At 41.3% G+C, this 18,880-nt stretch overlaps 1 protein-coding gene across 1 annotated transcript in view; it reads right to left on the reverse strand.

Annotated features, from left to right (window-relative positions):
* The window catches only part of TOPBP1 (DNA topoisomerase II binding protein 1), a 287,854-nt gene that overhangs the window by 264,842 nt on the left and 4,132 nt on the right, over positions 1-18,880 (reverse strand). The window contains exons 2-6 of the mRNA XM_069211909.1: positions 13,695-13,785; positions 9,088-9,222; positions 6,838-6,981; positions 3,427-3,608; positions 2,853-3,046 (exon numbers count right to left, since the gene is read on the reverse strand). Coding sequence (XP_069068010.1) covers positions 2,853-3,046; positions 3,427-3,608; positions 6,838-6,981; positions 9,088-9,222; positions 13,695-13,778 — 739 coding nt within the window. The 5' untranslated portion in view covers positions 13,779-13,785. The remainder of the gene's footprint in view (positions 1-2,852; positions 3,047-3,426; positions 3,609-6,837; positions 6,982-9,087; positions 9,223-13,694; positions 13,786-18,880) is intronic.

Below are 18,880 nucleotides of genomic sequence, written 5' to 3' on the forward strand. Positions count from 1 at the left end.
CTCTTGCAGATGTATAAGATCAGAGTGCACAACCTCCTGCCACAGTCAGGATGAGAAATCTAATCAAGAACTCAAAAGGGTAAACTACTAGCATAATAAAGGGATCTGCAGAGCTAATCAGAACTGGCAGCATAACACATTACAGATTTGCACTTCTATCTCTCCACTTCCTTGTCCATCACATCAATGAGCGATGCATTCCCATAACACAAAAACAATAACTTGATGGTCATCACACAAGACATGGAAGCACTTCCCAGAAAGGCTGAAAGCAAAGATAACACTCTTCCGACCACACACCAGTACTTCTCCTCCAGGGGATCCACATCAATAGTCCTAAGCATTGAATAGTACCACCCATGTGCAGGGACCCTGGAGCATATATTAAAAAAATATTATATATATATATACACACACACACACACGTAAGTGAGAAAACTTAGTGTACGCAGTACCATTAACTATATATATGTATATTCACTGAAAAAAACAAAGGTTACAGGGACGTTATAGTGAGATTCTGAATTTAATTGTACAAAACCATAGGAATTCAGCAGCTATAGTTACAAATCTTTCAAGTAACCATAAATTGTGCCCTAAGGTAGCTATAACTCGCGCCCTGCTATGCACAGTTTTTTTAACTTTAATAATTTGACTGCTGATGTTTTATTTATATTTTTAATTAATAAAGTTATACACATTTTCAGGAGTGCTGTAATATCTGGGGTAATTAGCATTGTAGGGTGAGGGCGCGTCAATCTTTCGATGTTGAGGCATGCATTGTCGTTGCAAGCGCTCATCAGCAGCGAGATCACTGCTGAGAAGCCCCCCAGCATCACCACTGATGCTCAAAAGAGAGCAGCCATCCGCATCGAGGCACCCGTGAATGTTGAGGAATGTTACGCCTTCAAAGGAGACAGGGCATTCATAGACGTTGAGAATGCACCAGTTGACATTAAAACAGACTGAACACTTGCAATCGTCGTTGAAAGCGTAGACTGTACCTCGAGCCCCACTGAAGCAATAGCTCATTCAATGACTTCAGAGGCCCAACTTATACCATCTGCATCAGTGGAACCAAGAGCTGGTTCACCAGCTACAGCTCCCGAGAGACCGAATATTTCTCCATGTTGGCTGGAGAGTCTGCACAAATCTGTGCCTCCTAGTCTAGACTCAGACTATTTGTGGTCGTACTCCCCTTCCACCAATTTTATAACCATTTTTGCTGTGGACATCTATAATTTGTTTATTTATCTGGGAAGTATGGTTGCAGGCTGTTGTTCTTCATGCAAGGTGGCAATGACTAACCTAGACTAATTTCTTGCAAGAAGGTAGGATTTGTTTGAAAGTTTTTTTTCTAGAAATTATACAGTAGCAGTAGCCACTGTGCAGTTACACACGAGTCACAGGTTCCACGGGAAGAGTGTTTTAGTTTTGCTAATAACTTTGACACAATTTGACTAATGTGCACAAAACTTTCCCAAAAAATGTTCCTTCATCTCACCTCCTTCATTGAACGTTTTGGGGTGATCAGTCGTGTGGGGGCCAAGAAAAAGTGAGGGGGGTCCCATAACACTAATACCCCATGCAATTCCCAAATGAAAAATTAGACAACAGTACAGAAAAAATGGCTGAACAGAATTACACCAAATGTGGTAGAATGCTAGATATTTATCCAGAAAGTGTGCTCTTTTTTTAATGGTTTGGTGTAAATCTGTTCAGCCATTTTAGTGAGAGGTTTAGAAAATATTTATCCCTCTTGCCAGGGGTCTCCTGCAGCTAAGAATGAAAAAAATAATTTTGAGTGGTTGCAGTCCTGCGGGGTTCGGGGATACCATCCCAGAGTCCAGAAAAATGATAAATAAACACACACAAACAAGGGGGAAGCGTAGGGATCCTCTGACCCCCTATCCCTAGGGTGCTGAGTATTTTCCGGAGGGACCCTCAGACCAGAGCAGCATGCATGCCCCACACCTACCCCTGTTGGTGTTTCACAGGAGCCAAAAAAACTTTAAAAAAGAAAATCTTTGGTGGGGGTCTGTGGCCAGTTGTCCACTTTTGGGGATGGTTGCCGTTTGTTGGGGGGAGGGGTTGGGCACAGGGCCAAGCTGCAGCCAGCCACCTCCCCCATCTGCTACATACAGCCAATGCTTGGTGCAGACGTATCGTATTAAGATATTACTTTACGTTAAAAATAAAAAACAAATATGGAAATGTATTAAAAAAAAAAAAAAAAGTTCAGATGGAGTTGTAAGTAAGGTAGCAAGACTTTAACTTATATTATAAAAACCTTAGCAATTCATTAAACAAAACACAGGTTAAAGTGGAGTTATACAACCGTCTACTAATAACAAAAAAAATTAAAACATTGAAATTCACCATTTATATGTAACTAACGTTTAAAGGTAGATTATTTACAATATTAAGAATTAAGTGCTGGAGTCAGTATGACAAATCATACAAACCTTTCTCCTGTCTATCGGTATAAATACCCCCACAGTGAATACAAGTTACGATTTAAGAGTCAAACAAGAAAAGCATACCTGTATATGTAGAGCACTCATATTGTTAATTTTAATAATGTACCTGCAAGTATAGTGATGGGATAGCCAGATCACTCAATATGAAATGTAATTAAGTACTTGGGAAGGAGATTAACATAGGTTCTGTTTCAAAAGAAGGTGACCCAAAGGTATTGCTTGTGTTGGACACATACAGCATGGCTCTACATTTCCAAATCAAATAGAATCCCCTCTCTACAACCATAAACATGTAAGCAAAACAATAAAAGTAGGAAATGCACACTTTGAAGGATCTTTAGAGGCAAGAAAACACTAAAAATAATATTTTACCTTTAGCCTCTTGTACAATGAGGTGGGTGCACTCATTCATTTTCAACTGCCCTGTGTACTGGCCTCCATGTCTGCCTGCGAGACGCTGCACTTCCTTCCTGTCCAGGCTGCTCAAACCTGTTACACAAATTGTGCAGCCACGGAAAATGGGGCAAATATGGTCTTCAATGTTTACTTCAGTGTGACTGGTGATACTGTGTAAGAAAAATTGAAAAACATACATCAGGAATGTTGCCCTCACTCCCAAAAAGCTTTAAAATACAGAATAGTAAAATTCCATCCAACTGTGCATTTATTTCCCATATGACCGCAGGACAGTATAACTTACATACATATGTGTTATTTTCTATATATTCGGGCCAACTTGTCGAACAACTCTGCATATTATGTAGGCATTTTGCAACACAATCCAAGGCACCATTTATGTAAATCTGCACAAATACATTTTCAATTTTGATCCCCTAAAGCCATTTATAGAAATTTGCCACAGACAAGAATTCCTTGTGAAAATCAAGGCAAATGTGGATGCTATGCTTCTAAAACTCTACAACCCAGAAATAAGATGTTGGTTCACCTTTGCAGGGACTTCTCCCATACTGCTTTTACCCAAGACGGAAGCAAAATGGGTTTCTTTAGACTGGCAGCCACCAAATATTTCTTGCTGCCTACTTCACCAGCAATAAGATGGGTCACAGACACATTAAGATCTCGGTAGACCCTGCCACCCATCATCTGTACATACTCATGAACTTCTTCCTTGAGACCAAAAAGAAAAGTAGATTAGCGAATGTGAATCTTAGTTATTCTGGTAATGCATTTATCCAGATGTCTGCTCACCAAAATTAATTACAAAATTGCATATCCAAGAAAAAAATGAGTAAGGGATTTAAACAGTGAAAGCATGTGAGCTCTAACGAGAGGAAAGATAGAAAGCCTCAATACAAAGTCAAAACAGGATAACAGAATTGAGAGGGAAAGATGGAGGGTACCATGACACATTGCAAAGCTAGTATGGGTAAGGCCTCTGAAACTAGTTTTGTAGTGCGACCCGTAAGCAAATAAACAAGCACTACCCAATCATGACAAATATTACCAATACTACTGCACCGTATGTGTCAAAAACAACTATCATATATTAGTATACATTTAGTTTATCCGTACCTATTTTACCTGTCTGGAACGTCCTCCCTCTACAACCACTTAAATGCCAGGGGTTTCCTTATATTTGACATTTTGGATTTAAACATTATACCTTTTTCCCTAAAAATGATACCAACGCCAAATTTGCACCTCTCTTTTCAGCCCCATGTGACCCAAGGGTAGTATACTGCAGTGCAATTATATCCAAGACTTGTAATTTACTTCATACTGGTGTTGGAAAATAGATTAAAACAACTTGACAATGCCAATTTACTTAAAAAAATGTTCAGTTAACGAAAGTATGTACTCTTACCCAAGTTATCAATGGCAAATCCAATTGGTCTGCCCTGCAAATTGGCTTTGACAATGCTTTTTTGTTTTTTTTGCTGTTTTATAACTCGGCAAGCCACAACATGCTGCCATAGCTTGTTCTTTTATAGTGCTAGCATTGGAAAAAGGAATCGTATGACAGGATGTCATTATGAAATGGGAACCCTGTACCATTCGAAGATGACCATAAGGCTGTGTGTACTGAATTTAGAAGCAAAATGGCAATTATCTTTAAATTGTACAGGTTATTAAATAAAGCACCATTTCAAAACGGCTGCTTGCTGCTATAGCTTTTGCAAATGTTTCTGCAGGAAAAGTTGGTGATGGAGTGTGGGGACCTAAGCGGGGGCCTCGGAGCTTGAGGTGTGAGAGCCAATGATCTGCGGGCTGATCTACATTATAAATCGACAATGACTGAAACTGAAGTAACACAATAAGACAGCAGCTGAAGTGGACTGACCCAAAGCAGACTGTCAGACATAGTCTGGGAGTCCAAGAACACTCAGGGAATACTAGCATTCAACTGTGATGGCTGAGGTTGTTTGCCACTTTTATCCCAGAGTCCGTCCTACAATTTTTATGTGAACTGGGCCAAGTAAAAATCTTTCCACACTTAAATCTCAGGGCAGTAAGGGTATACTGTGACAGGCTTCTCATGGGAGGTAGGGGGTGGGAGCTCATATCTCAGCATTAACCAACAGACACAATAACTTAATGTCCATCCCACTGCTTGCCTTTTAGAACGAGAAAGTACTTTTAATCACACAGCAATAGTACATACTTCACAATACAATTGAGAATACAGAGTGTTACAACTGCTCACAATACGCCTGGGTTGCTACACCCTCCCTCCTCTCCGTGCTTTCTCCCACCCAGGCAATCCAGTTTAGGATGGTGCCCAAGTACAAGCATGAATGAGGCTCAAGTACAGATACTTTCCACCACAAGTTCGAATGCACAGCCAGAAGTAGGTTGCGATTATTGAAGAGACACGTGTATAACACAGGGGAGAGAGGTTAACACAGTTATGAAACTCCTGAGCTTTGCTCTGGATATGCCAATATGGAGCATTTGCCCATTCAGTCAAATTGCCCATTGCATGGAGGTGGAGAGTTGGAGGTAGGAAGTTATCTGACTTTGACTGATCCGTTTCCTTAAAATAGGTTTGTGACATTAGAAAGGGAACAAGAACATTTGGGTTTTTCCAATACGCCTGTATGGCCTGTACTACTAAGACGTATGGATGACATTTCCAGAGGCACCTGAGACTGCACACACAATATCAATGTTGCTAACCCTGCCACAGTGAAGAAGACTGATTTATTATATGTACAGACCTCTGAGAGCAGACAGGCCCGCCGAGACACTAAAGGTAATTGGAAAAATGACAAACACATTTGGATGAGGGACTTACTGACAGAACGGTATATGCAGTGCGCAGTGGGATAAAGACGGCATTGAGCAATGCACACTTTAAATTAATTAATTATAGTTACGTCCACATGATGTATCTGACGCCGGCCAAACTGAGTGTAATTTACCCAGGACGGCCCTCTATGTGCGCAAGGGTGTCAGGAGGAGAGAGTCAACTTTTTACATGTTACCAGGTACTGCCCCAATAATACAAAGTTTTTGGACGGAGGTTGCCCGAAGAGTTAAAGGATTTGTGGGAGGTGGGTGCACACCTACCATGAGGCAGTACTTGCTGGATCTAATCCTAAAAAAGAAAAATTAACTTATGGGAAGAAAACTGTATACATTAGGAAAATATTGGCCAAAAAAACGATTGTCACACATTGGCCGAGTCCTAAATCATTGTCTATTGATAGATGGGTTTGGGACAAGAGGGGAGGGGGTCCATGGCAAAGGAAACTCAAATGAAAAAAGTGAGGTGGGATGATAAACTGGAGGAGGACCTGATGGTAAGGACTGAATTGATTAACTCTCTCTCTGATCCACAGTAAACTCTACACCCCATTGATACAGGAAGGGGTGGCTACCATGCTTACTGGGATGCAAAGGGGAAGGTTCAGACAAGCTGTGGAACCTAATTTTTGAGAAGGGATGCCCACTTTAAAATATGGTATGATACAACAGACATTGGCCAACCCACAAACTACTTAACTGGACATTCACCAGACTTGCAGGAGACAAAGAACATCATACTAGGGCTGTCATGAGTTTGGATTGTAAATGTGAACCATACTGTGTGGGAGGTTGTGGGGGGGGGGAGAAGAGGAGGTACTAGCCTATGATTTTAGATAGAGTTAATGTTTGAATGAAGGTGTTATTATGTTTTCAACACAGTGTAGTGGAACCCAGTGACTGATTCGTAAAATACAAACTTATGCTGTTACTGAACGACAATTGTATTGGTGCAATATTTTCACTTTATTTGAATAAATCTTAATAATAAAAAAGACATGTATTATGAGTTCTGTAATTCATATAACTGTCACATTTAGTTGACCAACAGTTCCTGCTTACAAAGTTCCTGCTTAGTGTGGTACGTTACCCTTGTTTCTTTTTCAAGGCTTGTACACGATATGGTGACGTCTACCATGGCCAAATTGAACACTGGAAATTCTGCTCTGGGCACACATCTCTGCTGTTGCATGCACAATATAACTGCTTGTGGACCAACAATTCTGCATCCAAGCTGCAACAGACAGACAAGGATACAAAAATCATTAGTACAGATAAAAGGGTCCTTTTATGAACTGGTTAACATTAAAATTAACAGCAAACCTGGAAAAAGCTGAAAGCTGTAACAGACATTGGATTGAATCATTAACATTGTCTAAATATCCGCATAACATAAATATTTAACTGTGTTTTAAAGACTTGGTCATATCTGAGGCATCATGGGAAAGTGGGATTAAGTAAACGTTGCCCATCTCTTGTTTTTCACAGCCATCTTGTGGGGCTTGGTAAGCCTCTGGTAACTACCCCTTCTCAGGCCTGAGATGGCACTGAAGACAAAGAATACACTTTTTAAATAACTGAACTCTAAAGTACAAACAGCTGTTCTTCAACACAGCCGGACTTTGGAGGTCATGACGCCCCAGGAGCTTATAGTCTAACTCCCTAGTCTAAAGGAGCTGAAAAATATAACACAGGTAATGAAGCATGGTGCTTGAGCCAGAGAAATACAAGTTGTCCCACAAATCTACCCAACAGGTTCATGGCCAGAGTTCTTGAGGCCTGATGCCTCATCATACTTGGAGAGACTTCTCATCATACTTGGAGCTTACCCACTTGGGACACTGTTCCTCCTGTTCCTACATGGCTTAATTTATCTGGGTTGCTGGACCGCGGCCTTCTGTCATGGAATCTGCTGGGTCCAATGGCTTTGTCTTGCACTGCGATCTTCACGTGTAGGCAGACACCAATGCAGTAGTGGAAGCGCATGGTTTCAGTATGGGCTCTTTTAAGGTATAAAGCCTTTTTTCCTGATCCAGATATTGGGCTAGTGGTGCAGCACATCATTATGTTTCGCCTGAACTGTGGGGGTTCTCTGCTCATGAGTGTTTCTGATTTGCATCTGGCTCCTTTCAAGGCAGCCCTGCTTGCTGTGCCAGGCAGACAACCAGAGCTGGGGTTCTACTACCTCTCACTGGTTCTGAACTCTATGGGGTAGCTCCCTCTGAAATTAAGAGGCATTGGTGGGAAGCTTGTGTTTTTGGGTGCCCAAGGGATTTGACCATTTCTTGAAAACAGGGCCTCTTTGATGGTGTTAAGTCTCTTCCCCGAAGCACCAAGGTTTGGAAAGGAGTAGACTCTAAAAAGGGGTTTCCAGCATTCCAAACATCAGTTATTCCAAACGTCACTTATTTAATTTACCTAATTCTCCTAAACAAACGCTACATGGGATGTCTATATCCTGAATCTCGAAGCTAAAAATAACAAAAGTATGCCCTGAACGCATGTGCATTATCTCCCATTAACTTTGGAGCAAAACACAGATGCACACCCGAAAAACGGGGACACCCTACAGGTAAACCAAAAGGCAGCCAACCCCTCGAGCCTCCACAGTCAGGATGGGCAGTACATGGAACTGACAGAAGGGGTACGTACCTCTTATGGATGTTATGGCATTACGCCCTTACATTCACCCCTTGCTGAACTCTCTCAGCACAGCAGTTGTATACCCCATCGCAGCGCTATATATATATATATATATATATATATATATATATAGGCACTGTTTGTATAGTTACTGGTTGTCTCTCTTCATGGAAGACCACTGCTCCGATCATATTGCTCCCCCAACACTGTTTATGTGCAGGCGATGGCCCGAATTATTGTTGTCATATGTTTAAAATCTCAATAAAGAAATGTTTAAAAAATAAACACACACACTGCATTCAAGCTTTAGACTCAGGTTAGTCAGAGTCACAGTTTTTCAATAAGAAATAACACACAAGCCGTGTGGCTGACAGGCTAGATGACACAAACTCGGCAATTGCATTTGAACACAAAAAAACAAAAGCAAACGTTTAGTACATTTTCTATAATCAAGATGACGGCAAACCTCGAAGGGTACAGTGAACTACACATGCTGCAAATAATACAATACACCACTATGGTGATTCTGAAAAGAAATACATCTATGAAGATACAATTTGATGCTGTGGCAAAGGCTGCCATCACAATGTCTCATGTTTACAAAAGTGCAAATGCCCCAGTTCGCCTTATTAATGGGTGTCAAAAAGTAGAGTTGGGTAAGCTGAACAAATCAATTAGCAAGTGGAGGGAAACCAACCTTGTGGAGATGAGCAAACGCATTTCCACTGAATGGGTCACAGATGTAAAGTGATTTGTCTTTCTCAATTAGACTAAGTGCTTCTCCTTCATCAATGGTCTGTAGAAACTCATCCGACTGAAATTCTTTAATTGCCTATCAATAACATTTAGGAAAAATAAACTTTTAGTTTCTTTGGCATCTTTTGTCATACAGTTACAACAGCAGTATCCAGAAGGCATATATTTCCAGAAAATAGACAAGCAGGTTCCAGCAAATCTCCTTGAATACCTTACTTCCTTAAGTTTTCCAGTTCAAAGCAAAATTATATACATTGTTACGGTACAGTTTCAGTACATTTCCAATTACATAATTACTTCATGCACCGAGTTAGCTGAGTGTAGACTTATTGAGGAGGAAGTTCTATTCACCAATAATTTATATCAGTCAGGGATGCTGACCTTGGGAAATCCTGAGAAATCTTGACACTTCACCCCTTGGCCAAGGGTCTCATTCCATCATCAGGAGGAAACTTTCAGGTGAAAACAGCAATCAGGAGCCGCTTGTCCCCGTCAGTAGTCCAGCAAATACTGAACTTTCCAGTACCACCAACTAATGGGTGTTACTGGCACCAGAAAATCTCTATTGCATCAGCAGATTCAGAGATACAGGAACTCCAATTCCTACTACTACTGTTAGAACGCCTAGGGTGAACTGAGACCCTAGTCAGCCACTGTGCATTCACGGTAGCTCAGTGGCTAATGTACACTGACTCCAGTGACTATGACATGTTTATCAGGCACTGGTGGAGGGACACCAGTTAACCCACCTATTTTCCACAAGAGAGACCCTGACAGAAGAGGTTGTCTTTACCAAAATAATTGGCAAGTTTATTTCTGTGGGTACTGGTTTCTATGAGAATCTTTGGACATCTCTTTGGGCTAGCACAGGGTTCTGCAAAGTCGGTCCTGGAGAGCCGGATCCATGCCAGATTTTTAGCATATCCACATTTAGAAAAATGTAGATTTCGGACACAACTTTTTTCTAAATGTGGATATGCTAAAAACCTGGCATGGACCCGGCTCTCCAGGACCGCCTTTGCAGAACCATGGGCTAGCATCATGTGTATTCCTGAGCACATTTCAACACCTGAAATGCAATCTCTGCGTACCAAAATTAATCAATCAATTCAGACTTTGATCTACATCTTGAACAGAATTTGAAGTGCTGTAGGTCTAAGCACCTCTGAATAAACTAGAGTGAAGCCAAACCTTCCATTATTTAATAACATTAGCCACCGGGTTCAAAGCTAAACTAAAGTATAGCCCCCAGAGCTAAGAAACTACAAGGAGTCGGGTCACTGGCTCAGAAGACATTAGACACTTCTGGTTGGAAGTCACCATCTCCATTCTGAGCACAGAGAAAAGAAAGGTGACTGGCAAGAGCACATCATGCAGAAAGTGGTGGTAGGATAAAAGACGAAAAGCTATATAAGTCAGCTATCGGAGTGTATTGGGATATGGCAGGCGTGTACAAGAAAAAAGTGAAAGGGCAAATACTGGTTACAAGGGGGAATGTGAGGTTTCCCAAAATGAGGAAAGGTTCACTCAGTCAAACAGGATCAATGACTAAAATCATCAATATAATAGACTTCAAGCTCTTTTAATCCAGGTGGATGGTCATCACATAATGATAGATGGCACTAGATATTCTTTCTGCTCATCCGCACTGGCAGTAGCCTTTTCCCCCCCTTTCCTGACCTTAACAAGCCTTGCAAAGTCCCACCAAAACTGTTGCTCTTCTCAACCAGGAATTCATGTCTGGGACATTTGTGTGAACACAAGTGGAGAATAAGATAAAAGAATGATGCAATGAAGGCCAACAGTACTTTCGTTATCCTCAATGAGGCTGCTTTTATCTACAGATTTGATTGTTTTCCTAGAACAACAGGAATATGTGCTCCAAAAGGTATATTTTTCTGTGGGATCAGATGTGTCAAACATTCACCAAGTCTTCTCCTCACAAAGTTAATCTTGCTTGGGGGCACTGCAAAGGTTACTACATTAATGTTTATTTTTGTTTAAAAATTATATCAGTGTCTGTCTATAGTTCTCGAAATTTAGGTAGGGGACAGGAGGGCTTTTATCACAACCCCACCGCACCCCATTTCTAAGAAGCCACATTAGGAACCAGAGAAATCCCAGGACACAAATCACAAACAAAGAATACATCAACGTAAAAAAAATAAAAAATACACACACACACAAACCACACACAAGGACTGTGGGCCAGACACTCTGCTTCGCGAACAAGGCAAGTGTGGCAGGTTTGGTGCTGCTGTTAAAACAAAGCCCATCCTTCCTACCCGTAAAATGGTAATGAAAAGCAGATCAGTCCCCCACAGTGCACAAGAAAAATAGCCTCCTAATTAGAAACTCATTTTTAGAACTATATAGTGGCAATAGCCGTCAACGAGATGAATCTCTGGGATAGATCACAGATTCAGGAGCAAAGAAGGGGGAGATGGTAGAAATAAAATTGTATAACACCAAGGAACTACTGTCCTTTCACTGAACCCTTCTCCTTGGTTCACACCAAAAGCGATACCAAAGCTGAGTGAACCTACAATCACACACAAGCAGTCATCGTACAAACACTAGCTAGCTCTGCAAGAAACAATCCAAAGAAAGAGGTATGCACAATTACTTCACAATGCCTAATTAGTTACCAAGCAATATATCTGGGCAACGAAAGACACAAAAGTAAAAAGACAAGGAGACAGTGGTAAAAAACAAACAGCACATGAAATCTGCTGAGTCCCAACTTGGAGTGGAGTGCAGAAATAGTGCCAAATAAATAGGCTTTCAGACTGAGACGGAACAGGGGGTAACAAGCAGCATTTAACACCACCACAGAACACGCCAATCCATTTACCGACATCTAATTCCTATAAATTCAAAAAACAGGGGGAAGTCAGATGTGGCTACAGAGTTTAACCCCATCATCCCTCTTGCTGTGATGTTTAATTCCAATAGTTGTTTACAACTCCCTACTAGTTCACAGAATCCTTTTGTCAAAAATCAGCAATTTGAGATCCACGTGCCTCTTGCAGTTCAATCTCAAATTATCTTCACAATAATAGGGCAACCATCATTAAACTGCACTGTGGGACTTTTTCAGACGTCTCTGTCCCTGCCAATGTTGTTTAATCAAAATAAATGAAAAGTTTAACTTGGGAAGTAGATGAACAGTCTGATGGACTACATATGCCATATTTTATGCTGAGATAGTCAACCAAATTCATAAATACAGGGAAGTCTTTCACGCTAAGATTAAGGGCAACAACCAGCAGGCGCTCTACAAATACTTGAAGGGCAGCTTTTAGCCCAAGTGGAAGGTCTCAAAACTGATAGTTATCACTTCCTAATGTAAACAGCTGGTGTTTACCTTGTGCCCGTATGTAATGGAATGCGAAGTGCACACACCTTGAACATCTGAATAAGGCTACATTAGCCTTCCAACCCTCCAATGGAATGGCCAAAGCTACCCATGCAGGTCCCTACTATCTTCTAAACCAGATCCATCATCTACATAGCCATCACAATGGCACGGTTTCCTATCTGGGTGACAAGCTCATTAACACAGGTGGCTCTCTGCACACACGCAGCAAGAACCTCATGGGACCCGAGGCAAAGAATAGCAAAAAAAGAAATAAAGTATTCCTGTATCCATGAGGACTGCCCCAATCACGGCAAGAGCCCCTATTTACAGAACACTATTTCACAACGAATAAACAACCCACACTCCACTCTCATAACCCAGCTTCAGCTTGGAACATTGATTGTTTGTATCTTTGCTTTTAACAGTGTACAGCACTCTGATGCCTTCCGCTAGGTTCACACTGAACAAATAGTACATACCTACATATAAGAAGAGTGTTACTGTTGTGTTCAAGGATAAAGCAATAATTTGGACTTGTTTGTATCTTTGCTTTTAACAGTGTACAGCACTCTGATGCCTTCCGCTAGGTTCACACTGAACAAATAGTACATACCTACATATAAGAAGAGTGTTACTGTTGTGTTCAAGGATAAAGCAATAATTTGGACTTCTTCTATAAAGAATTAGGCATATAATTGTTCTTTATTGAGATGCACTAGCTGGAATGAAATTGTAAGTTACACTACACATTGAATATTTTGTCCTAAACAAGTATTTGTGTTCTTCCAATCAAACATCTTTATTGCATTGTCATCATGTAGTACAACTTAAAGTTTGACTTCTATAATAGAATTTGAGGAGGTCTGTTTAGGCACTTTTGAATGAAATCAAGGATATTACTACAAAAGGTGTTAATCTTAAACCTTTTTAACTTTATTGTTGAGGGCAAGCAAGGAAAGTGGTTACAGTCACTCTTTATTCAATTACAACACCCTGTATTCATTATTCAATACATAAACATACAAAGTAGACCCTTGTGATAATTTGTAATAAGCCAGATTTCCAAACTCTGGCAGTAAAGACCTGCAGAAAGTAAGACGTTGGCTATAGACACAACATTGGCACTTCTCTAATGAATTTCGAGATACAAAGGAAAGTGTATTGTAAATATTGTTAAACATTCTTACTTCATAGGCTTTTAAAAAGAAGTCCGTGTTCTCATCAGATTTAATAAATTTCACTAAAAACGGTTCTTTGTCACCTCTGGACATTCTAGTACTGAGAAAAAAAACACAAAAAAATTAGACTGCCGTAATTTATTATGGAATTAAAAGAAAGAGTAGACAATAAACTATATAAAGATTGGCAATAACAAATATCAATGTGGATAAACAACCTGAAAGACTATTCCAGCTTTAAACAGTATTACAAAGAGACAGATAACACAATTCAATGAATTGGGCACTACATATGTACACACTCCATCTGAACTTGTTAAACTGGTGGCATTAAGAGACATAGATTAGTTCTTTCACTCTGCATAGTTCAAAAGGCCTACAGCTCGGACTGTTATGCAGCTCATCTTCAGGATGTCATATAAGGCATTCTTTCATGAGTGGGCATAACGTATACCTGGAAATTCAGAAGTAAAACAAGTCACATCCACCTACAGAAAAATATTTGTGAATGGTGCCCAATATTTTCAGTTTTTAACATTGTCTTTTTACAAATGATTTTTATTGGATGCTTTAAAGCAACTGGTTCACAATAGTCGAATATAACACTGCAAAGCCAGTTCATCAATGACCATCTGAAGGCTGGAAAAGCGTTAAATCTTTGTGCTATTTTAATATCATGTAGGTGTCCTTGTACAGCAGCAATTTAGCTAGGAAGTCACGGGCCCAGAGATCACTCCAGCAGCAATATAGACACAACAGACTTCTCAAACTACAAACCATAGGCGTTCCACATACAAACAAGTCATACAGTGGTTGCTACATTCACAAATATACACCCATAGGCTTACTACACCAGTTATTCTTAAGATGTTTTCAGCTGAGAATCAAACATATTTGAATGGAACGCACAATATATGAAAATGTATGAAAAAGTATTCAAAATACCCTTTTCCAATGTGGCTCAGAACATCTGTTACTGATAGCCCTGTGTGTGTCAGGAATTGGTTCCATTTCATTAATGTTTAATTGAATTACCTCACTTTCTGCTTCAGCTGCTGAACAGGAACTCAATGGTGACAGCAAATTGCTATAAACTTCTAATTATTACTGAAAATCCTGCTGTCTTCAATTGTATTTTGTTTAGAATGCTGGAGACTAAAGTAGTGAAGCTGTGGTTTGTGATGGTTCAAAATTTACTTCAGAATGTTGGCAAACAGTTTTTAAAAAATGTAGGTGAAAATGAAAAAAAAAAAATATATATTAAGAATATGGTAGAAAAATTCAGCAAACTATAAAATCTCCCGGAGAACTTTTTTGTGTATAGATTTTGGTCGCAAAGTTGTCCTAAGACCATAAATGTCATATCTCAGACAACAGAATATAAATTCTGCATAGCTGTAGTTTGTACCTTTCAAATTGCACATAACATGAGAAAGTTTAATTGTGGCATGCTATTGCACTTATGAACATGTCACATAAAAACTGTAATTCCAGGGTCCATAGGCTAGAGGTTCAGAGATTTGTGAATTAGTCACATTTGTTGAACCCCCCCCAAAAACTACTCAACGAGATTCCTCACTTCCCAGCACATAGTGGCTATGTGCGAAGATCACCTGCCCTATGAAGATCCACAGCCCTACACATGGGGAAAAGTAAAATTTCACTATTCATATTTTTTTCTTGTTTGCTTCAAGTTGAAAATTGTTTTCCATGTGAAGACATCCCTCCCTCACCATCCCCTGAAACAGATGGTCTATGCTCTATTCCACTCTTTCAGCAATTTGTACTTCGGTAATCTAGGCATAAGGTCAGAAATTTAGGGAACGGTGAGCAACACACACCAAATGTATGTCAATAAACACAAAGTTGAGATCCTGTGGGTGACCAATTAAATCTTATGTACCAACATTCCTTTTGGAACACCTACTCTTCTCATTGATGACACAACTGCAGTATTTAGCATTTTGCAGAACATCACTGTTGCAAGTAGAATACATCTAACCATGTCTTTGTGAATAGCCATCAAGCTTTTCCATAGAGTTTCCACAAAATGCCTTCAATCAAAGTACACGGTAGCTAATGACTGAAGTGGTGAGCTGACTCCCTGCCCCATTCTGTAGGCTGTGGTAGGTGGAAGCTAACTGTGATTGAAAGCTGAATAGACAAATCGATGAAGAGGGCTGACCCAAAGTACCTCTATTTACCTATATGTTTTTTTATGTATGAGTATTTTTTTAATCAAATACAGCAACTGTTAAAAATGCATTAGACCAGAACTGAACAAGCATTGACAAAGCCATAGGTCGTGCATTCCTTCCTCACCGGCCAAGCCCAGAGAATCAGGCTCCCACTCTTCACCTCGATGCCATCATAAGCCAGATGCAGAGTCCCCTAGGGATCCTCCCTCAGCCCCACACTCTTCAACCTCTACATGACCCCGCTCCTGACACGCATACAAGGCCCTTCACAACATCGGACCAGCCTACCTCAACCACCGGGTCTCCTTCTATACACTCTCCAGGCAACTCCACTCAGCTCAACTGGCCCTGGCCACCATCTCCAGGATCTGGAAGAACACGGCTGGAGAAAGATCCTTTTCCTACTTCGCAGGCCTGGAACACGATGCCGCTCAACCTCAGGCAGTCCCCCTGGCTGGCTCAGTTCAGGAAGGACCTCAAAACCTGGCTCCTCGACAGACCTACATCCCCCAGCTAGCGCCTTGAGAACCCCCGGGTGATAAGTGGCGCTTCATAAATATAGATTGATTGACTGACCGGCTTTCCAGGTACCTTTTTTCAATCTTCTGCCAAATCAAACTTTTTCCTGGCACTTTGCAGCATCATAAAAAAGAATGTCAGGATGATGTATGCGCGCACATGCATCAGTACCCGCGTAATGAAGCAGGTACACAGGTACCGTTTACTTTCATTATTTATTTTCTGATCCAAGATAGCGGATACAACTTTGACCAGCAAATGAAAAACAAAATGTTTTGCTTAAGTGGAAACATTTTGAAAAGTAACAAAAAGGAACCATGGGTGATGAGAGTAATCGAGGAGCGAATGGGGGAGAGCAGGTGGGAGTGAAGAGGGGAAAAGCATCAAAAGAGGGATAGCGCGATAAAGGAACTGTGAAAGAAGAAGCACACATGAAGAGAACACAGAGCACAGGGAGCAGGTGAAAGAAGAGTATGCAGTGCAGAGGTCCAGAGAAGAGAGGCACACAACAGAGCAAGAACCACATGAAAGTGACAGCATATGAGGAAGAGATAAACTCAGAGCTCGTGACATTTTTGGAGAGCACATGGGGGGCAGATGGAGAGAGCCAAAAAAAAACACATACAAGGAGTGCTTAACCAAAAAGAAAAAAACAGGTTCCCTAAATGCGAGCAGTGGAAATATAAAAGCCAGCCAATTATACATATAGTAAAGAAGCTATGCTCCAGGGGAGAGACAAACACAAGATGGACATACTGGGACAAGGAATTCGATTGAAGAAGAAGAAAGCTAATTAGAGTGACAATAAATCCAACCTGTGGTAAGCAATGGCGGTGGTGGGAGCTGGAAGACCCCACAAAATTCTTGATAAGCCCACAATAGCCCTTCCACAACCAGACAGTTTATGCTGACTGGCAGGCCCAACCTAAAAACAAAGATGGGGCACAAGGAAGAGTGGTCTAAACCAGAATGTAAGTCATGGAACACGGTGAATAAGAGTATATTAAGTTAACATAGGCAAGATGGCGCACTTGAAACATGTCTGCATCAATCTGTGCATCACTTTCTTTTTACACTTTTTTAGTCACTGGTACATGTTGTGAATGCCCAGCAATCGTAATGAAAGTGGAAGTTGTCTGGGACTAAATCAGACTGAGCAGGGGTCTCTGGGATCTAAGTAAAGTATTAGGCTTACATGTAACTGTGAGGACCGTGGACTCTCCTGACTGTAGCACAACCTTCGGGAGCTTGAGAAGGGCTTGGGGTGCAAACCCCTGCTTAAAAATGAGGATTCCTTCGGACTAGGAACAGGTGGAGTTTGGCCTTTTAAAGATTGTGTAGTTTCAGCTCCAGTGCCAGATTTGATTTATCACGTTATTTAATGCTATGGGGATTTCTAGAGGACACTATTACCAGGCGCTGAGCAGGTTTGAGGCTAGCCAAATCAAGGGCCTAGTAGGATTACTTGAAAAGCCAGGTCTTCAGCTTCACATGGAATTCAAGAGGTGAGGTGCGTGGTAGGAGGGAGGGGTGCACTTATGTGTAGTAGCAAGTCATTCCACGTTTTAGGAGCAATGCATGAGAAGACTTGACCACCAAGAGCTGTATTATACATATTTCCCCTGGGGCACAACAGGCATGTGCACCCGCTTTGTGCCCCCCCGGGGAACAATATGATTACAAAAGGTGCTGCAGATGTTTGTGTGTCCCCTTCTGTAATACTGATAGCTCTGGTGCACACATAGCGCCAGCACTATCATGAGAGAGCATTTCCTCATTTGTAGGGTATGTGGCCCAATGCAAACGAGGGGAATCACTTTTCCTCTGCTCCCGTACCCTACCAGAGACAGAGGCAAACATGCCCTTAGGCGGTGTACTGACTTATCTGTGCGCCTCCTAAAGGAAGCCATCTGGAATAGAGAAAGGGGATTCCATGGGTCCCCCAGACGTTCCCCTGAAGGCAGATGCAGTCACACACTTGACCTGCCCGTACCAGAATCTCTCTTCCCTCTTTAAAACTGAGAAGCCGCTCAGTATTTCACTTGAATGACCAGCTCCAAGGTCAGCACCAGTTTGTGGTCCCCCTTAGGGCAGCACCTCCTTTGTAATACGGCACACAGTCCCTGTTTGTGCCCGGTGCACCTTTTGAAAAGTGTGTCTGGGGCAAACATGGGAAATGTGCTGTGTACACAATATAGCCCCAAATCATGTTCCCCGTATGCGTAGGAAGTGTACAAGGATGAGTCTGGACGAACGGAGGGTGTCTAGAAGATTTGTGAAAGCAGATGTGATTGTTGCAGTATGGTGGTCCTATGTATGGGGAAGCAGTTGGGCTCATTCGGGTGCGGTGTGATGTGAGTGCAGCATGGGATGTTGAGAGTGAGTCTGGCTGCCAAGCTCTGAATGGGCTGCAGCATTCTGGTGAGTTTAAAGCTGATCCCAGCATATATGATGTTCCGGTAGTCCAACTTGCTTGTG

The sequence above is a fragment of the Pleurodeles waltl genome, chromosome 10 (assembly GCF_031143425.1).
Source record: "Pleurodeles waltl isolate 20211129_DDA chromosome 10, aPleWal1.hap1.20221129, whole genome shotgun sequence".
In the NCBI taxonomy this organism is placed as follows: Eukaryota; Metazoa; Chordata; class Amphibia; order Caudata; family Salamandridae; genus Pleurodeles; species Pleurodeles waltl.